This window comes from Aquarana catesbeiana, linkage group LG13 (assembly GCF_042186555.1).
Source record: "Aquarana catesbeiana isolate 2022-GZ linkage group LG13, ASM4218655v1, whole genome shotgun sequence".
Taxonomy (NCBI): Eukaryota; Metazoa; Chordata; class Amphibia; order Anura; family Ranidae; genus Aquarana; species Aquarana catesbeiana.
The window spans coordinates 4,285,426-4,310,056 of NC_133336.1; the positions used below are offsets into that span (position 1 = coordinate 4,285,426).

The following is a 24,631-nucleotide window of genomic DNA, read 5'->3' on the forward strand; positions in this document are numbered from 1 at the left end:
GACCGGCATCATCAGGATCCTGCGCTCTGTGCGGAAACTCTGCATTCTTTACCCCCGCTTGTGGTATGCACAGCAATTCCTCCTCAGTGAGATCCCCCGTCCCCGGGAGGATGCGCCGCGACACCGGAGATTCCATGGGTGAGGAGAACGTGCGGCGCGTCACCGGCTGGAGGGACCTCTGTGGCTGGCGAAGACAACTGATTGAAGCTGACCTCCCTCCTTCCCTCCTGTCTTATAGGGTTGTACTGAGGCCATAATTTACAGCCTAAAGGCCACATATGTACCATCAATTCGCAATAGTAACCGGAGTGTTCCTTTCTAAAATGGACTGAAACAGTGGCACTCTAACAGTCTAATGTAACATATTCCAAGTCTCTGATCATCTCCTGTATTATGTCTGCAGTCTCTGATCATCTCCTGTACTATGTCTGCAGTCTCTGATCATCTCCTGTACTATGTCTGCAGTCTCTGATCATCTCCTGTATCATGTCTGCAGTCTCTGATCATCTCCTGTACTATGTCCTGCAGTCTCTGATCATCTCCTGTACTATGTCCTGCAGTCTCTGATCATCTCCTGTACTATGTCCTGCAGTCTCTGATCATCTCCTGTACTATGTCTGCAGTCTCTGATCATCTCCTGTGAGATGTCATTTGATATTTTTGTAACATTCTATATACTTTATTACTATATGTGGCCTCTCGGTGAGGTCAGAGCACAGTTGAGGCCTTGCATGCCTTGTAAGTTGATCTCCCCTGCTGTATGGAGGGTTGTGGGGACTTCCAAGAAGCTCCTCTTTGCTCCATTGTACAATCTGTGGGATGAGCCGTTCTCCTTTCCCATAGGACGATCGAGTGACTCTGCAGCATTTTTAGAAATTGTTTGCAAGAGCCGGCGGGGGAGGGTCACATGTACCTGATGATAAAATTATGTTTGGGGTTTTTCTGAGTCTGTAATGGCGGAGAGGGTCTGCGTCCAGCACAGCAGAAACGTACGTTGACGGTTTCCGTAGCCAGTCACTGTGCTGAGCCCCCCCCCCCCCGGCTGTCCCTCCAGTGTTGCTGGCCAGAACCCCCCCCCCCCCCCCAGCGTCTCTAACTGGATGAGGGACGCGTGGCTGCAGCACCCGTTTTAGTAAGCGCGTGATTTGGGCGTTCCAAAAATATCCTGTGTACAGGATGGAGTCCAGGGATTGGGCGGAGAGGAATGCTTGGCCTCACCGTGTCTGACATATGGAGCCGCATTCGTTTAACCCTTTGTGTGCTTCCAATGCCGTGATGTTTAATGTGGATGGAAACGCTGAAGGGTGACATTTGGGTTGCTAAAGTGCTGCGTATGATATCCAATTGGCCGTGCGTGCTGCTTCTTTCCTTTATCATCCTGTTTTGCTTCTCGGTGCTGCTGGTCACCTCAAACTTCTTTGTGCCGCTTCCTGTCCCCATGCCAGGCCACCCTCAGATTATGAGGTCCTGTACAGGCCCCCTCCCCCCCAACAATTAGTTTGGACAGTGCCGGTTCTGCGCTCCCCTGCCGATGCTCCGGTGACACTGAAGTAGCTCTGTGCGCTCCGCCCCGGCTACCCAACCCCAGCAAAACTTCCACAGCCTGAGCTTCGTCATCCCACCGGGACGCTATGGGTGGAGGAGCTCAATCCACCCCCCCAACCCCAGCAGGTAGAGTCCACAAACCGAGCCGGGGGGGCTCTGCCCTGGGGCCCCCTATAGTCCGGGGACCACCTGCTGACCCAATGGAACCCAATATGGTGGTACTGCCTACACCCCCTCTATTGGCCACCCTACATGTACTCTACATTGTATACCACATGGCTCTGGAGCGGCTTCCTGATGGTGACAACGGTGGACTACATACCTTTCTGAGATAAGAAAGGACGCCATTGTGCGCAAAGAATGAAGACAAAGGACACGCCCTTGCCACTCCCCCTACCTCCATCCTCCTGTTGTGTGGACCACAGAATTTTTACTCTAAAGGTGATTGGTTAACCCTTTGGCACCAGCTCTTGCTGGCCCTTTAAAGGGTTCTGAAAGACGGGAGGCGGGCTTTTTGATCATGTGATTGGCTGTAACAGCAGTCAGATGACCTAGAGCTCCTCCCACATCACTTTTTAAATAGTTCTGAAAGACATGAGGCAGACTTTTTATGAGTGGGATCATTGTGATTGGCTGTCAGAGGACCTACAGCACCTCCCACTGGCCCCTTTTTAAAAGGTTTTGAAAGGTGATTGGTCAACCTCTTGGCGCCAGCTCTTGCTGGCTCTTTTAAAGGGTTCTGTATGATGGGAGGCAGGCTTTTCAAGCATGGAATCTTTATGATTGGCTGTCACAACAGTCAGATGACCTAGAGCCCCTCCCACTGGCTCGTAATCCTAAATGGTAATTGGGCCGCTGACTGCTCGGTCACCATGCTGGGAACCCACCCTTAGCATTGAAATGTTGGCAAACAAATAGATTTGTATAGCCGGCGTTAGGCTCCACCCCCTGCGCTGACCCGTACGTACGTTACGCTAGTGGGGGAAGAGGTGAAACCCACTGTTGCCTTTTTTTCATTACTTTTCATCCAGGATTTATTTGACATCAAGAAAGTAAAGTATAACAATTTTTGTTACTTTTAATACTTTTATTTTTGGGCTATGCCTCCGCCCCCAAAGAAGGACAACTGAGGAGAAAAGATGGACAGTCCCTCCAAATGTGGGGCCGTTGGGAGCTCTGGTTGACCACGCCTGTATAATGTGTTAGTACATCTACTTGTAGTCTCCACCAGGTGGCACTGTGGCAGGGTGACAACACCGGAGCACATTGTAGCAACAGTTGTCACCTTGTAACAGTATGTAAAAGGTAAGTGTATGAGGTCGGCATTAAAGTGAACCTGTCGCATGGCAGCCAGAATCTGCAGCAGATCCAAGAAGCCAGGTGGAGCTCATCCCTTCAGACTCCCACCTGTAGCTGAAACATTGGCCCTGAATACCAGAATCTTTCACTTGTAACCCAAGTTATAAAACCCCGAGGTCCCGGCGGGCGTATAGGGATCGCTAAGCAGCTGTGGAATCCCACGTCCATCCAGACCCCCTTGTGTGCTCGCTGCGCTCCCATGTTAATCCTGGCCTTGTTCACAGGTGACTCACTGAGGTTTTCCTGTCAATGTCGCTCGGGTTTGTCTACTTTTCCCTGTTTTTGTTGTCGTCTGTGGCCGCCGTCCCATCCCGCCCTCCCCCAGAAAAACACCGCCGAGCTGGAAGCCCTTTCCTTCAAAGAGCCGCTCTCCGCAGTGAAAGGGCCCTCTATTCTCCGGACAGACGGCGGCCAATCCAATCCCAGAGTCTCAAGTCAAGTGACGCGCCTTTTGCTTGTGTTTCTCAAAGCCTTCCTTTAAAAGTGGACCTGTTAATGCCCAAGCCAACTTTCAGCTTTCAGCGCTGCCACACTTTGTAGGACAATTGCGCGGTCATGTAACGCTCTACCCATGGGACATTTATCTTTTTTTTTTATTTTCCCCATACAAATAGAGCAAAATTTTTTTTTTTCTTTCGTTTTGTAAATAAGTATGTTTGTGCCTTCACTGACGGGCACTGAAGAGGCTGCACGGATGGGCTGCGCTGATGGGTGCCAATGATGGGCGTTGATGGTGGGCTGCACTGATGAGCGTCAGTGATGGGCTGCGTTGGTGAGCGTCAATGATGGGCTGCGCTGGTGGGCGTCAATGATGGGCTGCGCTGGTGGGCGTCAATGATGGGCTGCGCTGGTGGGCGTCAATGATGGGCTGCGCTGGTGGGCGTCAATGATGGGCTGCGCTGGTGGGCGTCAATGATGGGCTGCGCTGGTGGGCGTCAATGATGGGCTGCGCTGGTGGGCGTCAATGATGGGCTGCGCTGGTGGGCGTCAATGATGGGCTGCGCTGGTGGGCGTCAATGATGGGCTGCGCTGGTGGGCGTCCATGATGGGCTGCGCTGGTGGGCGTCCATGATGGGCTGCGCTGGTGGGCGTCCATGATGGGCTGCGCTGGTGGGCGTCCATGATGGGCTGCGCTGGTGGGCGTCCATGATGGGCTGCGCTGGTGGGCGTCCATGATGGGCTGCGCTGGTGGGCGTCCATGATGGGCTGCGCTGGTGGGCGTCCATGATGGGCTGCGCTGGTGGGCGCCAATGATGGGCTGCGCTGGTGGGCGCCAATGATGGGCTGCGCTGGTGGGCGCCAATGATGGGCTGCGCTGGTGGGCGCCAATGATGGGCTGCGCTGGTGGGCGCCAATGATGGGCTGCGCTGGTGGGCGCCAATGATGGGCTGCGCTGGTGGGCGCCAATGATGGGCTGCGCTGATGGGCGCCAATGATGGGCTGCGCTGATGGACGGCTCTCGTGGGTGTCAATGATTTGGCTTATGGGTGTCCATGATGGGCTGCGCTGATGGGCGTCCATGATGGGCTGCGCTGATGGGCGGAAATGATGGTCTGCGCTGATAATGTGCTGATCATCAGCGAGGATACCCCTAGCTCTGTGATTGGACACAGCTGATCACAAGGTAAAGAGCCTATGTCATAGACTCTTTACCGAGATCAGACATGCGGTGTGACAGAGCAACGCCACGCCCGAGCGGCTTCTCCTGCTGGACGTCATAACATCCAGTCAGGATAATGGAACCCCCGACCGGCCGTCATTCTGCAATAGGCCAGGTGGGATGTGGTTAACATTCGTAACAAAAAATTGTAACTAAGCTGTATCATTAGATCAGATTGTACATTGTTCCTTTGTAGAGGGAGGAGTCATTTCCTCAGTCTCCCTTCCCTCAGTGATCAGACTGTACATAGTAGCTTTGTAGCAGGTATTAAGCAGGTAGCGGCTCACTGGATTTCTGACAGGATCAATTGTTGTGTGGTGTGTTTTTTTTTTTTTTTTTTTTTTTTTTTTTTTTTTTTTTTTTTTTACTTATCACACCAATGTAACAAAACCCTTTCAGGGGTATATTTACCAGATCAAAAATGGAGCAAAAAGATGTCCATTGTTTTACTTTCCACTTGGCAGTTGGCATTTTCAGGAGGAGGCCGGCAGTGACGGCCTTCATGTTTCCATTAGGACAGGTTCTCTTTGGTGATAATTGTTGGATAGAGCGGAGCTTTTCATTGCTGGAACTTAAAACGGTTCCAGATTTTCTAGTACGTTCCTCCGTGTTTTATTGATTACATTGCCATCTGTCCGCTTGCGCTCTCGCCGCAGCCAATGTTGTGGGCGTTCGCCTGACATGTTATATTTGTTTAGTACGTCAATATTTACCTCTGAGAACTTCTGTTGTGATCCGACATGTTTCCCGATATGACTCCAGATCCTGCGTCCTGCCCCATATGTGATTTATCACTTTATCTGATCGATTGGTAATGGTTGTCTGAAGAGCTGAGTTGGAATTTAAAATTTTAAAGATGGTCCACCGAAGAGTATTTGTTTAGTGATAGGTGGAGCTTGGTGGGTGGAGCCTGCCCTTGGCTTCTTATAGGTTACCAATGATGTGATCTCCCTGACATTATTCCTTATGTTCCTGTCCACCTGGGAGTTGTGTGTTCCCAGCTCCACCTCTTACATTTACCATAATATAAAAACAACCAAATCCAGCACAAGGATGGTGGGAACCCCTCATAATAATGTAGCTGTTATGGGGGAACAGAATAAACCTTGTCAAAAGGAATGTGACTTACCTTCCTAGGCGGGAGGGTGGTCTAGGGATGGTCAACCCTGTAGTCTTTTTCTCTCTAATGTTTGTGAAGTACAATCTTGGTAACATGTTGGCGGAGAGACCGCCTGGGTGGGTTGGTATTTTCCAGTCCTGGTTTAGGCCCTTTCTGTGAGACTGGGAGAATGGTGGGCCAGTGAAAAGCCTGAGGGTCAAGCATGAACAGCTCCCGGCTTATGTTGCCCCGTGTTTGAAAATGCTTCGGCAGTGGCAAGTAACAGCAGGAGAAGTCAGATCTCTTCCAAGGAAACTTCTTGAGAAGCGGATCATGAGCTCTGCTTTTTGCGAGCCACTGGCCTTGAGGGATTGCCCAAGCCTGGTTTTGGGGGTGGGTTTGCGATTGATTAATTTGGAGAGAATCCCAAAGAAGTTTAGGGATCAGGCTTGGCTTGCCTTTCATGGAAAACTATATGTGAAGGGCAACTTGAAGTTTCTTTCCATGAGTGATCGGGGCTGCCCGAGAGTGGAGTGTGGAGGAGTGGTGGAGTCCATGGATCACTTTCTACTTCAATGCCCTTTTAATATAGAGGTGTACAAGAGGGTGGGGAGGGCTCTGATTATACCCTTCCTCCCCTGTATGAGTTATGCAGAGTGGGTGTATGGGGCATTCCAGACTCGTCGGGATTATGATTTGGAAACACTTTTTTTAGTTAGTCTAGTAGTCCGTTATTTCACGTGGAGTGCACGGTGTCAGGTATCCTTACGGAGTAAAATCCTCCCTGTGGAAGTGGTGGTGCAGGACATTCTGGGTGAGGTTGGGAAGATTCGGGGTCTTGAGAAAGGCAGGTGGCAGCAGGAGGCCTGGATAAGGGTGTGGAGGAATATCAGGACTCTGTAGCTGCTGCCTGTTGATCTCGGGGTGTGCGGCTTTTCTTTGTATTCTTGATTCACTCCCCTAGATGAAATCTATTTTTGATAAAAGGCTCCATGCATGGTGACGGTGATGTTCCTTAGTCTGGCTCTCCCGTAGGGATTGTGTTGTGCGCAATTTGGTTTGTACCATTTATTATGTTCTTGTTTTGTAGAATCATATTCAATTATTTTGTAAATATGTTTTATTTATTTATTATGGTTTTATTGTATATAAGTTGTTGTTTGTAAGATTTTTCAATAAACAAAATTAACCCCTCATAATGGGCACAGCGGGTGTACAGACCCAAGAACTCAGCACAGGGATGGTGAGAACCCCTCATAATGGGCACAGCGGGTGTACAGACCCGGGAACTCAGCACAGGGATGGTGGGAACCCCTCATAATGGGCACAGCGGGTGTACAGACCCGGGAACTCAGCACAGGGATGGTGGGAACCCCTCATAATGGGCACAGCGGGTGTACAGACCCGGGAACTCAGCACAGGGATGGTGGGAACCCCTCATAATGGGCACAGCGGGTGTACAGACCCGGGAACTCAGCACAGGGATGGTGGGAACCCCTCATAATGGGCACAGCGGGTGTACAGACCCGGGAACTCAGCACAGGGATGGTGGGAACCCCTCATAATGGGCACAGTGGGTGTACAGACCCGGGAACTCAGCATAGGGATGGTGGGAACCCCTCATAATGGGCACAGCGGGTGTACAGACCCGGGAACTCAGCACAGGGATGGTGGGAACCCCTCATAATGGGCACAGCGGGTGTACAGACCCGGGAACTCAGCACAGGGATGGTGGGAACCCCTCATAATGGGCACAGCGGGTGTACAGACCCGGGAACTCAGCACAGGGATGGTGGGAACCCCTCATAATGGGCACAGCGGGTGTACAGACCCGGGAACTCAGCACAGGGATGGTGGGAACCCCTCATAATGGGCACAGTGGGTGTACAGACCCGGGAACTCAGCACAGGGATGGTGGGAACCCCTCATAATGGGCACAGCGGGTGTACAGACCCACAAACTCAGCACAGGGATGGTGGGAACCCCTCATAATGGGCACAGCGGGTGTACAGACCGGGAACTCGGCACGGAGATGGTGAGAACCCCTCATAATGGGCACAGCGGGTATACAGACCCGGGAACTCAGCACAGGGATGGTGGGAACCCCTCATAATGGGCACAGCGGGTGTACAGACCGGGAACTTGGCACGGGGATGGTGAGAACCCCTCATAATGGGCACAGCGGGTGTACAGACCCGGTAAGTCAGCACAGGGATGGTGGGAACCCCTCATAATGGGCACAGCAGGTGTGCAAACCGTGGAACTTGTCAAGGATATCTCACCATTAGACTCAAACTGCCAGGTGGTTTAACCCTCCAGTATCTTCCAAACGCTGATAATAGCAGTTTTGGGTAGTGGTGCATTAAATGGAAATTTTGGTACCGAACATCTAGGCTGCACCTGGCTGTTTTTAAGTCACATGACTTATGAAAAACACACCATAAGCACAGTAAAGTTGTGGTAAAATCATGGGGGAACCGAGAAAGGTCTTCACCAAACTTACAACAAGGTTGGAAGAGTACAATTGTCTATGATGTCTTTGTATGATGGAATATTATCAGGACTCTTCAATGGAGACACCTGGACTCCAGCATTCAAAGAGGTGTCTGCTTCCTTTGGGCCATATAGTGTCTGTTAAGAGTGAGAGGACCCTATTACCATTATTAGTAGGGTTCTTTCATCATGAACCTCCAAGGACAGGACTGGTGTTGGATGAGAAGACCTGGCTCACACAATTTGCATTCCAATTCATCCCAAAGGTGTTCAGTAGGGTTGAGACCAGGGCTCCATGCAGGACGCCCGAGTTCCTTTACACCAAACTGGTCACACCATGTCTTTCTGGAGCTGGTCCAAACTGGTCACACCATGTCTTTCTGGAGCTGGTCCAAACTGGTCACACCATGTCTCTATGGAGCTGGCTTTGTACACAGGGGCAGTGATGCTGTAACAGTAAAGGGTCTTCGCCAAACTATCACCACAAGGTTGGAGGAGCACAATTGTCTATAAGGTCTTTGTATTGTGTCTGTAAATGGGGGTTGCATGGCTTAATTTTTAGGCACATGGGGTTGGAATGGGATGTCCACCAAGATCATATGGTGACGGGTCCACATACCTTCGAGTGTGTCACTGGTCAAATTCTGTGAAAGTGGCCACCAGGAACTTATAATGGACGCTTTTTATTATTGCGGGCATCAAGGAGCAAAGGGTGTGTTTGTGAATACGTTTCCTGCGTTACAATTGCGGGATTCGCCAATCGGCAAGAAATGGGGGGAGGTGGACAGGCGCTCTTACAAAAATGTATGGGTGAAAGGCCAAAGCCCTGACACCAGTAGGCCGCGCTGTTAACACAAAGTTGTCGCCCGTCCCTGTTTAAATACCATGAAATGTGGACCTTCCTTGTCATATGGACAACTGGTCATGTCCTCCATTGATAAATGTATAGGACAAAGTTTGAACATTTTTATATTTGGTAAATTCTATAACGGTTTTCCTTTTTCACTTACTTTTTTTTTTTTTTTTCCCATGTTGTTTTTCAGCAATCATTAACCAATGGCAGCAGGAATCCAAGGACACGGTGATCTCTCAGCTGCTCACCCACCTGCCTTTGCTGAAGCCTGGGAACATGGACGCCAAAGTGGAGTACATGAAGCTCCTACCGAAGCTCCTGGCTCACTCCATAGAACACAACCAGCACATCGAGGAGAGCCGGCAGCTGCTGTCCTACGCCTTGATCCACCCGGCCACGTCGTTGGACGACCGCAGTGCGCTGGCCATGTGGCTCAACCACCTGGAGGACCGCACGTCGGGCAACTTCGGCACCCAGGGGCGGTGCCGCTCGGATTCCCTGGATTATGGGCAGATGCATTATTACCACCAAAGACAGAACTCTGACGACAAACTCAACGGCTGGCCGAACTCTCGCGACTCCGGGATCTGCGTCAGTTCCTCCAACTGGCAGGACAAAAACGCGGGCTGTGAGAACGGACATTTGCCCCTCTACTCTTCCTCCTCTGTTCCCACCACCATCAACGCTATCGGAACAAACACAAGCACAAGTAAGTCCCGCAACGTTTCCTGATTGTTGGTGTGAAGCTTCATCTGTTTTCTGGTGAAGCTCAAAGTGATACCAAATGCACACGCTGTGTAATGTACAGAAATTCTCCCTTCTATTCCTGTATGGGGACGACGACTCGGATGTTTGGTTTTTTTTTTTTTTTTTTTTTTTTTTTTTTTTTTTCTTTCTAATTTAAAATAATTACAAAGTCCCTTTTTCCTAATGGATATCCAACTGTCACATGACCCGGCTCTCTCCCAGCCTGCCTGCAGGGAAACATAAGCAGGAGGAGCTTCTAATCCCCTGCCGCCGGTCACATGTTCAAAATAAGATAAAATAAAAACAGCCTTTGGAATATACATGTGCCCTGCCCAAAAATTCATTCGTTTTCAAATTTTTTAATTTTTAATTTTTTTGGGTTTGTTTTCTGTGTCATTCATTATGATCGCAATTCGTTAATTCGCAAATCTGAAAATAAGAAAGGAAAATCCTTAGATTCAAAAGAATAACGAACTAATAACAACAAACTATTAAATTATAGGAATTGGAATTTCCTTTCAAATTTGGCTGTTAGTGAACATAAGGAATACGAATTTATCCGAAGTTACGAATTATCCGAAATAACGAATGCCGCATCTAAACGAATGGAACAGAACGAATTATTAATAATTAAAGTTTCTATTATTCGTTACGTTCAATTCGTTTAGATGTGGCATTCGTTATTCCTGATAATTCGTAACTTCCAATAAATTCGTATTCGTTACGTTCACCAACAGCCACATTTGAAAGGAAATTCCGATACCTATAATTTAATAGTTATAATTTGATAGTTGTTATTATTGTTCTTTCGGGTTTTCGGAATTTACGAATTATCAGACTTTAGGAATTATCGAATTTGCGAATTATCGGATTTTACAAATTTTTCGAATGAACTAATTTGTCGAAATTCGTTAAACGAATTTGGAACAAAACGAATTGCACATGTCTACTTTAGAATACAGAGTAAAAATAAATAATATCAATAAACGGTTTTAAATTGTCTTACAAATAGATATTTGAAATTAAATCTTTGTTTTTTGCCAATAACGTGGTGTGGGCGAATTACTGCCAGTCACAGGTTGTGTCACGCCCCCTCCAGCCTGTGCCTTAGAATAGGAGGGAGGTGAAGCCTCCATCAATCTACATGTAATATCCTGCCTCCATTGTTTTTAGCTGGTTAGTGGGGGGAGTGGGCTGTCATTTACCGCTGTGTATAAGCCCACATGTGTGACTCTGTAGTCACATGGGCTGCTCAGATGTGATTGGGAGGAAATGCTCAGCATAGAAACTCACTGAAAACTGAGCATGTGCAGAGCTGCCAACACTACTCTGCAAAATCCCCAGATGAATTGGGGACATGGACAGAAGGGGGAGATAGAGAGCAGCAAGATCAACCAGGTTTTTTTCAGAATACAGAGAAGGAATATCATAGTGATGAGTATGAACAGCACGGAATCCACCATTTAATATTCATCATTTTTTATGATGTGCATTTAGTGACACTAGATTATGTATTGCATAAAATCTTAAATGGAATGTGGAAGGGTTAGACCCCCTGTCGGGTGTTTTTTGCCACCTGTGTCCCCATTGGGGAGATTCGCCTGCTCTGTTTGTCTTTTGGTGACCATCACCAGGAAATCCAATCCTCTACATCTGGATCATGGGGGAAATCTTCCAATGGGGGTCACTTGTTCCTGTGACAGCGAACTGCCCCTGATCTAGGAATACTTGTGGGATTTTTAAGGTGCATGTACTAATAAATTGAGGCACAATAAAATATATACGTTTTATTTAAACCATGATTAAAAAATTGTCCAGTGGCAGTGCGTCCGTTAAGGGTGCATGGGCGCCGCCCCCTCTCTCCAGCCACACCCCCCCCCCCTCTATGACTGATGGATAGATTCATGCGTGGCATAAATCAATCCATGGCCGCCGCCGTCACCCCCTATTCAGAGGTCCGGCCCCTTTTTGGACGCCGGGCGCCTGAATTACAGCGGTGGGGGGGTGTATTTTTGAAACACCTGATTGGAGTCAGAGGCTCCAATAGGCTTCAAAAAAGGTGGACTGCAAGCGCAGAGCATTGCGCCCGGAGCCCATCCAGGCGTGTTAGAAAAGCGAATGAATATTCGCTTTCTGAACTCTGAACCGCCTCTCTCCACCAATCAGTTAGCGTGAGTCTGTTACCCGTCACCTGTTTGGCTGAAAGGACAGGCGCTACGATTGGACGCCTATCAGTAAGAGGGGAGGACACAGGAGCCGCTCTCTGACCCGCTGCAAGGCCCCCCAGCTTTGGGTCAGGTTCAGGGTTAAAGGTCAGGGTCAGTATTATTATTTTTTTGGATGGGATTGTTATTTTATTTTATTTTTTTTTTAATTCGTCTCCGTGCAAAAAAAAGCACTCATTGTACTACTGACACTGGCAGGGAAGGGGTTAACATCAGAGGCGATCAAAGGGTTAAGGGTATTCCTAGGTAGACATGTGCACTGCCGAAACATTAGTTTGTTTTTCTTTTTTCTTTTTTTTTTTTTTCGTTTTTCGGGTCATTCGTTATGATCGAAATTCGTAAATTCGAAAATCTAAAAATAAAAAAAAAAATCTGAAAATGTTTTTTTTAATAAAAAATTATTAATTAGTTCCATTCCGTTTGTTTAGATGCGGCATTCGTTATTTTGGATAATTCGTAACGTCGGATAAATTCGTATTCGTCACGTTCACTAACAGCCAAAATTTGAAAGGAAATTCCAATTCCTATAATTTAGTAGTTAGTAATAGTTAAGCTATTGGTTGGTTATTTCGAATTTTTGAAGTTAGGAATTTTATGAATATTCGGAAAAATTTGTTAAATGTGTTTTTGTTAATTTAGGATATTTCCGAATTAACAAATTTTAAAACAAAACTAATTGCACATGTCTATCCCTAGGGCAGGGGCCTCAAACTACTGGACCTCCCAGCTTTTGCGGAACTACAAGTCCCATCGTGCCTCTGCCTGTGGGAGTCATGCTTATAACGGTCAGCCTTGCAATGCCTCATGGGACTTGTAGTTTCGCAACAGCTGGAGGGCCGCCAGTTTGAGACCCCTTCCCATAGGGAGTGCTTTCTAACGGTGTGGGGGATGGAGGAAGAGAGAGATCTGTGTTCCTGATTGGCAGAAACACAAGACCTCTCTTCCTCTCTGACAGACCGCGGTTCTGCCTCTCCTGTGAACGTATAGTGGGTCCCGGGGGCCATCGCGACCGCCGGACCTATTGATTGGCTCCCGGTGTGATCCAATCAGAGCGGGTCCCTGGCGGTCACACCCTAGACCACGAAGAGGAAACAATGAACAGGTACGTTGTTTCGCGCAGCCCTGCCGCAGTAAATGGGCGGTTCGGAATCGGTTAAAGTGATCATCAACCCAAAATACAAACATTTATTGCAGCTTACCAAGTCTTAGATGTGACGGCTGCATTTGTTTTGTTTTTTGTTATTTTGGGGCTTTCTCTTTTTCTCTTTTCATCTGGTGATCCAGCCAGCAAGTCTGTTTTTCAAAAGCACAACCTCTTTTTTGCAGTTACATGGATGAGACAAGACCATTTACCACTGACAGGGGAGCTTACAATGATCAGCTTTTATTTTATTGATGTAAAACCTTTATCCCAAAACGGGGAAAAAAAAGCTGTAACAGATTATTAAGTGTGAGCTGGAGTTTGGCTTCAGTTTGTATATCTAAATCTGCTAGTTCATACAACACTCCCCCCCCCCCCCCCCCCCCCCAGACTGACTTACAATGCTGCTTTGCCTCCTGTTCTTCATCTGAAGTGGGGGGCGCTCTAATACAGGTGGTGAGTTGCTGGTCTGATCAACAGGTGAAAACAAATGCAGCCGCCACATCTAATGATTAGTAAGCTGCAATATATTAGGTTTTTGGTTTGGGGTTTAATACCACTTTAAATTTGTGAAGGAAGGGAGGTAGAGCGCGGTCAACTTGTTTGTTGTTTTTTTTTTTTTTTTTTTTTTTTTTAATATAGTGATTTATTAATACAAGTAGAGTACAGAAAATACAATGGCTTAAGCAATTTTGACTGTTTGGCCTCAGTCATCAATGGTTATGGCTAACTGCCGAAACGCGTTGGCCGTATTTTCAGTACTCCGCCTGCATTAATCACTATATTCGGAAGAATGAGTTGCCGGCTCCCTCATGTTGTGCCTGGGTGTTAGGAAGACACCACGAGCCAGAGCCCCGTCTGCTCGCTTCCTCAGGGGGATTTGCTTGGGCGTTGCCTATCTAAAACCTTTTATAAAATCCTAAATGATTGTGTGTGTGTATAATATTAAAAAAAAATATATATAAATAATGTACATTTTTTTAAAAAGAAACTATTATATTTTATTTTAATTATTATAATATATTATAGTTTATTTATTATAATATATTATTATATTTTATTTTATTATTTTTTTTTAATTTTTTTTATTTATAATATTTTCTCGGTCTGTTATGGATCGAGTAAGGAAGGGTTTCACGGTCTGTCCAGTCTTTTGGTGTTACTATGTAACAAGCAGTAACACCCCAATGGTCAAATAGTCTAAAATGGTATATATTTTTTAAGATGTCCAGTTAACCGCTTGCTGACCGCCCTCTGGAACTTTTACTGCTACATGGCGGCAGCTGTGCGCCCGATCGTGTGTGTGTGTGTGTACATACATGATCCCGGACTTCCACCCGCAGGGCAGGGTGTGTGCACGCGGCTTCTGGTGTGATAATCCACTAATCCAGCCTGTCTGCAAGGAAACATAAGCAGGCAGAGCTTCTAGTCCTGTGCCTATTAGCCTAGTCATGAAGGGGGGGGGGGGGTAAATCTCCCAGAGGACAAGTGGTTAAATAAGAAGCACAACGCTTATCCAGGGTTCAGACATTCACTTCATCAGGACCTAAGTATTACGTATCCTCAAATATGACTGACTCGACCGCCTTGTTATAATAATGTATATACCAGTGATGGAGAACCTTGGCACCCCAGATGTTCTGGAACTACATTTCCCATGATGCTCATCTACACTGCAGAGTGCCTGAGAATCATGGGAAATGTAGTTCCAAAACATCTGGGGTGCCGAGGTTCACCATCACTGGTATATGGTAAGATCCTGCCAAGGGCCGTGTTGGAACTTCATGTTACAGAAAACTTAAAGTGGAACTCAACTTCTCCTTCTTTACAACCCTCCTGGTTTAGAGTGAAGGTCCTCCTTCACTGCCTCCAATGTACAGTGGAAATAAAAAGTCTTCACACCCCGGGGGGGGGGGGGGGGGGGGTAAAATGTCAGGTTTCTGTGATGTAAAAAAATGAGACAAAGATAAATAATTTCAGAACTTTTTCTACCTTTTTTAATGTGACCCATAAATTGTACAACTCAGAACAACAAACTGAAATCTTTTATGTGGAAAAATAAAATATAATCTGGTCACATAAGTTTGCACACCCCTTACACTAATACTTTGGTGAAGCCCCTTTTGATGTTGTTCCAGCACTCAGTGTTTTAGGGGAGGAGTCTATCAGCATGGCACATCCTGACTTGGCAATATTTGCCCAAAAACTCTCCAAATCTGTCAGATGGTGAGGGCATCTCCTGTGCCCAGCCCTCTTCACATCACCCCACAGATCTTCAATGGGATTCAGGTCTGGGCTCTGGCTGGGCCATTCCAAACCTTTAATCATCTTCTGGTGAAGCCATTCCTTTGATTTGGATGGATGCTTTGGCTCGTTGTCATCCTGAAAAGTGAAGATCCTCTTCATGTTCAGCTTTCTAGCAGAATCCTGAAGATTTTGTGCCAATATTGACTGGTATTTGGAACTGTTGATAATTCCCTCTACCGTGACTAAGGTCCCTGTTCCCGCTGAAGAAAAACAGCCCCAAAGTATGATGCTACCACCACCATGCTTCACGGTGGGTATGGAGTTCTTTTGGTGGTGTGCAGTGTTGTTGCGTCAAACATATCTTTTGGAATCGTGGCCAAAAAGTTCAACCTTGGTTTTATCAGACCAGACCACATTTTCCCCACATGCTTTTGGGAGACTTCAGATGTGTTTTTGCTAAATTTAGCCAGGCTTAGATGTTTTTCTTGGTAAGAAAAGTCTTCCGTCTTGTCCTTCTACCCCACAGCCCAGACATGAAGAATCCAGGAGATTGTTGTCACCACACAGCCAGGACTTGTCAGATATTCTTGCAGCTCCTTCAATGTTGCTGTAGGCCTCTTGGCCGCCTCCCTGACCAGTTTTCTTCTCGTCTTTTCCATCAATTTTGGAGAGATGTCCAGTTCTTGGTGAGGTCACTGTTGTGCCATATTTTCTCCACTTGATGATGACGGTCTTCACTGTGTTCCATGGTATATCTAATGCCTCGTAACCTTCTCCTGACTGACGCCTTCTAACAATGAGATCCCTCTGATGCTTTTGTAGCTCTCTGAGGACCATGGCTTTTGCTGTAGGATGCGACTAAGAAAATGTCAGGAAAGACCTACTAGAACAGCTGAACTTTATTTGGGGTTAATCAGAGGCACTTTAAATGAAGGCCGTTGTGTACTGACTGCTATTTATCTTGTGTGATTGCTTAATTCTGAACACAGCGACATCCCCAGTTATAAGAGGGTGTGCACACTTATGCAACCATATTATTTTATTGTAACTCCTCCCCCCCCCCCCCCCCCCTCGCCACTAAAAGATTTCAGTTTGTTTTTCAGTTGAGTTGTACAGTTTTTATGGATCACATTAAAGGTGGAAAAAGTTCTGAAATGATTTATCTTTGTCTCAGTTTTTTTTACATCACAGAAACCTGACATTGTACAACCCGGGGTGTGTAGACTTTTTATTTCCACTGTATGTAGTATGTAGGTGGTTCTCGTTAAGGAGAACCTGTCACCCAAAAATAATTCATGATATGGGGGGCTTTTTGTCCTCTATGTGATGAAAAAGAAAGTTTGGTAAAAACATAGTTAAACCCAAGCTCATAAAATCAAACCCCCCCCCCAAAAAAAAAAAATTTGAGCCCCTTCAGCCCCCACATAAACACACATATGAATGTAAATACACGTATTGGGGGTCTTGCACTACACGTGTTACTGATCGCCACGCCTGTGTCAATAATTCTCGGCCCATTATTTATGGTTAGCTCTAAACTGATGACCTGGAGGTTCTTTTAAAATGTTGCCTATGGAAACATCTGGGATACCGAAGTGCACCAATTTTAAGGCATGATATGTTTGGTATCTATTTATGCGGCACACTCTCAATTTTCTATATTTTACCCAAAAATTGGGTAATAGATTACATGTATGTGCCCTAAAATTAACCCTAGTGCGTGTGTGTGTTTTTGTTTTTGTGTGTGTTTTTTTTTTTTTTTTTTTTATGAATTTTGGGTTTCATAAACCATTGCGAAAAATTGGAAGTACCGCAATTTTATTCTCCGGGGTGTATGCTTTTACAAAATATGTAATGTTTTTAGGGGGTTTGACAGAAATCTTCAGGTCTAAAATTATTTAACCATGGTGGGGGGAAAAAAGTGAAAAAATTGGCCCTGGCAGCAAAAGGGTTAAGCCCTGATGAAGGGGGAGTATCTGAACCTCTGAAACGTGTTGACTTTTATTCTACTGATTATTTAATAAAATACCATATTAGACTCTTTGGCTGTGGCACCCTAGTGAATGGATAGGCTGCATTCTCAGTGATGTCATCGCTCTCTAGTGATTGGATAGGCTGCATTCTCAGTGATGTCATCGCTCTTTAGTGATTGGATAGGCTACATTCTCAGTGATGTCATTGCTCTTTAGTGATTGGATAGGCTACATTCTCAGTGATGTCATCGCTCTCTAGTGATAGGCTACATTCTCAGTGATGTCATCGCTCTCTAGTGATAGGCTAGGCTGCATTCTCAGTGATGTCATCGCTCTCTAGTGATTGGATAGGCTGCATTCTCAGTGATGTCATCGCTCTCTAGTGATTGGATAGGCTGCATTCTCAGTGATGTCATCGCTCTCTAGTGATTCGATAGGCTGCATTCTCAGTGATGTCATCGCTCTCTAGTGATTGGATAGGCTGCATTCTCAGTGATGTCATCGCTCTCTAGTGATTGGATAGGCTGCATTCTCAGTGATGTCATCGCTCTCTAGTGATTGGATAGGCTGCATTCTCAGTGATGTCATCGCTCTCTAGTGATTCGATAGGCTGCATTCTCAGCTACAAAATGGCAACCTGTTATGATGAATTAGAAACTGATTTTCAGGAATTTTTTAAGAAATGTATTAGAAATAAAGAACCCAACCACCCCCCACCCCCCTTTTTTTTTTTTCCCCCTCTTTTTTTTCCCCCTTTTTAATCTGTATGTTCGGCTTTGTTCTGTAGCATTGCACTTCCAGTACTGAGGTCGTGTTTTGTAAAGTTTTATATGGTTTTGCATCGTCCTGAGATCTCCTCAGGACGAGATGATGAACCCCGTAGACCTTTCCAGAAGGACTGATTCTCTGGAATCAAAAATCCGCTTTGGAATCCAGTGACTTGTTGTGTATGGGTGTCAGATCAGTAATGTAGAGCCGTATAATAAATAAAGATTTCATTACATGCCGGTGCAGCATTAGTGGTGAGACTCTGCCGTCTACCTGAGAGTTGGCTGTGTCCTGGCTCTCTAGCGGGTCCCATATTTCATGTGCAGAATTAATTAGGATGCCTGGAACCATTTATTGGGCTCCTGATGACGGTATTGGATTGTGCAATTGATTTTTCCAGCCGCTGCCCAGTTTGCTTGCGCTTTTTGTTTAGTTTTCATCCGACGCTGACATTCTCAACTGCTTTTGTTTTTATTTACTCACTGCGACGGCCAGACAAGACGTCAAGTGCTGCGATGGCACAAATAAGGATTTTGCTGATTTTTTTTTTTTTTTTTTTATTTGGCATGAACAGTCTTACTGTTAATTTTTCTTCAGGTTTTTTTTTTTTTTTTTGTATAGTGGATGTTGTATCAGAAGGAATCCCCATGATCATTTAGATGTGCATGCTCCTAAGACTAACAGACATAAGGAATGCACATCTAAAAGGATACCAAGGATGTGTTCTCTCATACCAGGAATAGCACCCTTGACTTCTTCTCTCCTCTTGCCCCCTTTTTTGTCATTCTCCCCTTTCTCCCCACCTTGACTTCTCCTCATTCTCTTCCTCATCATTAATTCTCCCTCACTATTCCTCCTTGTAATTTTTCTCACTCATCCTTACCATTTCTTCCTTCCATTGCTTCCCCCCCCCCCCCCCCATTACCGTTCCTTAAACCCCATTATCCTTCTCCTACCTCCCTAACCTTCATTGTTCTCATCGTCCTTCTTTTACCCCCTTGTCATCTTTCCACAACCCAACTTCTCCTCAGTCCTTCTTTAACCCCCCCCCCCATCTCCTCAACAGTGATTTTCCTCTTCCCCTTCCTTTTTAATCCTCCTTTTTCCTCCTTGTCCTCCTCGTCCTCCTCCCTCCTCCTCTCCCTCCTCCCTTCTCCCTTAACCCCAACCTTCTTCTTCTCCTCGTTCTTCCTTAACCCCAACCTTCTCCTCCTCCTCATCCTTCCTTAACCCCAACCTTCTCCTCCTCCTCATCCTTCCTTACCAATGCCAGGAGCCTGGCGGACAAGATGGGAGAACTAGAGATACTGTTGTACGAGGAGGATTTGGATTTTGTAGGAATTTCAGAGACCTGGTTCAACAGCTCTCATGATTGGCTGGCAAACATTCAAGGGTATTCCCTTTATCGCAGGGACATAGAGGGTAAAAAGGGGGAGGGTTATGCCTGTATATTAAAAATGATGTACAATGAATGTGAGAGATGACCTCACTAAGGGAGCTAGGGAGGAGGTGGAATCCTTATGGGTAGAGCTCCAAAGAGAGGAAATTAAGGGGAAAGTAATACTGGGATTATGCTATAGGCCCCCTAACCTGAGGGAGGAAGTGGAGACGGATATCCTATCCCAATTTGGATTAGCGGCAAGAGTGGGAAGTGCTCTCATAATGGGGGATTTTAATTATTCAGACATAGACTGGGCGGAGGGAACCGCGCATTCTTCTAAGGCTCGCCAGTTCCTTAATGTCTTGCAGGACAAATATATGGGTAGACGCACCAACTAGAAACAAAGTGTTACAAAGTGTTACTGGATCTACTGATTACCAACAATACAGACCTGATCACGGATGTGGTAATACGGGGCAGTTTAGGAAACAGCGATCACAGGTCAATTCATTTTAGTATAAATCGCACAAATAGGAAACATAAGGGGAATATAAAGACACTGATTTTCAAAAGAGCCAACGTCCCTAAACTACGAACCTTGCTGGATAAAATCTTAGGAACAAAGAACACAGAGGGAAAATGGGTTTGCTTTAAGAGCATATTAAATAAATAAGGGCATTAGCCAGTGCATCCCAATGGGAAATAAATTTAAAAGAGCTAATAATAGCCCTGGGTGGCCTAACTCCAATGTAAATATGCATATAAAGGCAAAGGAGAAGGCCTTCAAAAAAATACAAGGTTGAAGGATCATCGTCAGCATTCCAACTTTACAGAGAATGCAACAAGAAATGTAAGAGTGCATTCAGTATGTTTAAGATAGAACACGAAAGGCACATAGCGGAGGAGAGTAAAAAAAATCCCAAGAAATTCTTTAAGTACATAAATAGTAAGAAAAGGAGGTCATATCATATTGGTCCCATAAAAAATGATGAAGAGAATCTGGTTACTAAGGATGGAAAGATGGCGAAGGTATTGAATTTATTCTCCTCAGTCTCCACGAGTGAATCGGGAGGCTTCAGTAACCAAAATTTCAGTGTTTATCCTCATGACACAACACAGGAAGCACATCCATGGTTAACAGAGGACAGAACTAGAAATAGACTTGAAAAACTTAACATTAATAAGTCACCGGGACCAGATGGCTTGCGCCCGAGTGTCCTTAAGGAACTCGGTCAAGGGCCAGACCATTGTTCCTAATTTTTATGAACAGTCTACTGACTGGAATGGTGCCATTTGATTGGAGAAAAAGCCAATGTAGCACCAATATTTAAAAAAGTGCCCAAAATACATCCCTGGGAATTACAGACCAGTTAGCCTAACATCAATAGTATGTAAACTCTTGAAGGGGATGATAAGGCACTATATACAAGATTTTAGTAATAAGAACGATATCATTAGTAGTAATCAGCATGGATTCATGAAGAATCGTTCTTGCTAAACCAATCTATTAACCTTCTATGAGGAGGTGAGTTGCCATCTAGATAAAGGAAGGCCCGGAGACGTGGTGTATCTGGATTTTGCAAAAGCATTTGACACAGTTCCCCATAAACGTTTACTGTACAAAATAAGGTCCTTTGGCATGGACCATAGGGTGAGTACATGGATTGAAAACTGGCTAAAAGGGCGAGTTCAGAGGGTGGTGATAAATGGGGAGTACTCGGAATGGTCAGGGGTGGGTAGTGGGGTCCCCCAGGGTTCTGTGCTGGGACCAATCCTATTTAATTTGTTTATCCCATCCTCCAGGTCATTTATAAACAGTTCAATCTCTGTATTTGCAGACGATACTAAGCTAAGCAGGGCAATAACTTCTCCGCAGGATGTGGAAACCTTGCAAAAAGATCTGAACAAATTAATGGGGGAGGGGCAACTACATGGCAAATGAGGTTCAATGAAGAAAAATGTAAAATAATGCATTTGGGTGGCAAAAATATGAATACAATCTATAGACTGGGGGGAGAACCTCTGGGGGGATCTAGGATGGAAAAGGACCTGGGGGTCCTAGTAGATGATGGGCTCATCAATGACATGCAATGCCAAGCTGCTGCTAACAAAGCAAACAGAATATTGGCATTAAAAAGGGGATCAACTGCAGAGATAAAACGATAATTCTCCCGCTCTACAAGACTCTGGTCCGGCCGCACCTAGAGTATGCGGTCCAGTTCTGGGCACCAGTCCTCAGGAAGGATGTACTGGAAATGGAGCGAGTACAAAGAAGGGCAACAAAGCTAATAAAGGGTCTGGAGGATCTTAGTTATAAGGAAAGGTTGTGAGCTCTGAACTTATTCTCTCTGGAGAAGAGACGCTTGAGAGGGGATATGATTTCGATATACAAATACCGGACTGGTGACCCCACAATAGGGATAACACGTTTCCGCGAAAAGGAATTTAACAAGACTCGTGGCCATTCACTAAAATTAGAAGAAAAGCGGTTTAGCCTTAAACTACGTAGAGGGTTCTTTACTGCAAGAGCGGCAAGGATGTGGAATTCCCTTCCACAGGCGGTGGTCTCAGCGGGGAGCATCGGTAGTTTCAAAAAACTATTAGATAATCACCTGAACGAACACAACATACAGGGATATACAATGTAATACTGACATATAATCACACACATGGGTTGGACTTGTGTCTTTTTTTTTTTTTTTTTTCCACCTCGCCCACTATGTAACCCCAACCTTGTCCTCGTCCTCCTTCCTTAACCCCAGTCTTCTCCTCCTCGTTGTCCTTCCTTAAACCCAACCTTCTCCTCCTCCTCCTCTCTAACCCCAACCACCTCCCCGTCCTCATCGTCGTCCTCATCCTTCCTTAACCCCAACCTTCTCCATCTCCTTGTCCTTCCTTAACCCCAACCTTCGCCACCTCCTCGTCCTTCCTTAACCCCAACCTTCTCCATCTCCTTGTCCTTCCTTAACCCCAACCTTCTCCACCTCCTCGTCCTTCCTTAACCCCAACCTTCTCCACCTCCTCGTTCTTCCTTAACCCCAACCTTCTCCACCTCCTCGTTCTTCCTTAACCCCAACCTTCTCCACCTCCTCGTCCTTCCTTAACCCCAACCTTCTCCACCTCCTCGTCCTTCCTTAACCCCAACCTTCTCCACCTCCTCGTTCTTCCTTAACCCCAACCTTCTCCACCTCCTCGTCATCTTTCTGTAAACCGCGCCCCCCCGCCCTCCTCTTCCTTAAGCCCACTTTCTCCTCCTACTTTGATATCTGCACAATGACAAGGAACATGTAATCAGCTCTTCAGTCTTCTGCTGCTCCTATATTGTTCAATCACATGTTGGGTGTGCTGACCAGGCTGTATTGCTTATTTGCAGGATAGAGAAGTCAGGTCAGCAGCCCGGCTGTGTTATCTGGCAGGGCGGTGTAAATCTCAGAAATGCTTAGAAAATAATTACCAATCTTTAACCGGTAAAGCAGCTCCCATGTATTGGCGTGTTCAGCCAGTTACCTAGAGTACCGCTATTAAACCTGTGAAAAATAAAAATGTATCCGTCGTCCTGTGTTCACCGATTGAATGAGGCCCGTCTGCCAGAATCCCACCTTGTGTGTTATTGAACAATGTGTTAATTGCCCCGCAGGACTGACTGTGGTCTCTGAGGGCGTCTGTACAATTACTCTGAGTGACCGTTTTAATGGATGACCTCTAACCAGACAAAGGAGAGTTCAGAGCTCTGAGATGCTCCTGGTCAGGATCTCGTATTGAGGTGCGTTCTTCCTTCCTACTGGAGTCAATCTGGTGTTGCATCTGATGCCACCGGAGGTGTATGATTAATTTTGCAGAAGTATGGTGTGGTTGTCCACGAAAACGTGGCTTTGTTAAATCAGCTGAGTGCGAGAGTCTGTTGCTCTAGCTATCTAAAATGTATGGATTGCAGTGGTCAGGAGTATGTAACATACAGCACTGTGTACAGAGCGCAGGGGCCGGGTGTAAGATGTCCCTTACTTTGCTGGTCAGTCTGAGTAAAAATATATATATAAACCTAGTGAAGTGTGGCTGTCAGCTGGTGATACACAGAGAATAATACCAAACCCACACCAGTAAAATTAGTCTGTATATGCAGTAAAGAATGCTTGTTATGCCCACTGTGGAACCTAAGTGCGCATTGTGTAAAAAAGGCTGTTTGTTCCCTACTTCTCTGATCCTCCCCTTTTTCCAGTGTCCCCAATCCATCTCCTGATAGAACAGAGCATTTGGAGTCACTCTGCACGTGCTCAGTTTGGTGTGCATTGCTAAAGCTTTTTTTTTTTTTTTTATTCTTGGGAGAGTGCATGTTATTAGCACAGAGCCAATCAGCACTGTCCAGAGGGTCAGGGGTCATGCAGCCTCATAGGACAGTCAGAGTAGAATGAAAACTCCTACAAGCTTCAACCAGACACTGATAGAAGACACAAGACTGCTATGTAATGCTGATGAGAAAGGGTATTTAGCAGGTTATATTTACTAAAATAATTGTGTTTCCATGATCTGTGTACTGTGAGAGATCAGATGGTAAATGCAGGCTCCTGGGGAGAGCAGATATAGTGAATACAGGCTCCTGGGGAGAGCAGATATAGTGACTGCAGAGTCCTGGGGAGAGCAGATATAGTGACTGCAGAGTCCTGGGGAGAGCAGATATAGTGACTGCAGAGTCCTGGGGAGAGCAGATATAGTGACTGCAGAGTCCTGGGGAGAGCAGATGTAGTGAGTGCAGAGTCCTGGGGAGAGCAGATGTAGTGAGTGCAGAGTCCTGGGGAGAGCAGATGTAGTGAGTGCAGAGTCCTGGGGAGAGCAGATGTAGTGAGTGCAGAGTCCTGGGGAGAGCAGATGTAGTGAGTGCAGAGTCCTGGGGAGAGCAGATGTAGTGAGTGCAGAGTCCTGGGGAGAGCAGATGTAGTGAGTGCAGAGTCCTGGGGAGAGCAGATGTAGTGAGTGCAGAGTCCTGGGGAGAGCAGATGTAGTGAGTGCAGAGTCCTGGGGAGAGCAGATGTAGTGAGTGCAGAGTCCTGGGGAGAGCAGATGTAGTGAGTGCAGAGTCCTGGGGAGAGCAGATGTAGTGAGTGCAGAGTCCTGGGGAGAGCAGATGTAGTGAGTGCAGAGTCCT

General features: G+C 46.1%; 1 protein-coding gene across 1 annotated transcript in view; it reads left to right on the forward strand.

The window, feature by feature from the left end:
• The window catches only part of SAMD4A (sterile alpha motif domain containing 4A), a 97,414-nt gene that overhangs the window by 36,549 nt on the left and 36,234 nt on the right, over positions 1-24,631 (forward strand). Inside the window, 1 exon segment of the mRNA XM_073610299.1 lies at positions 9,200-9,718. Within this exon segment, the coding sequence (XP_073466400.1) occupies positions 9,200-9,718 (519 nt within the window).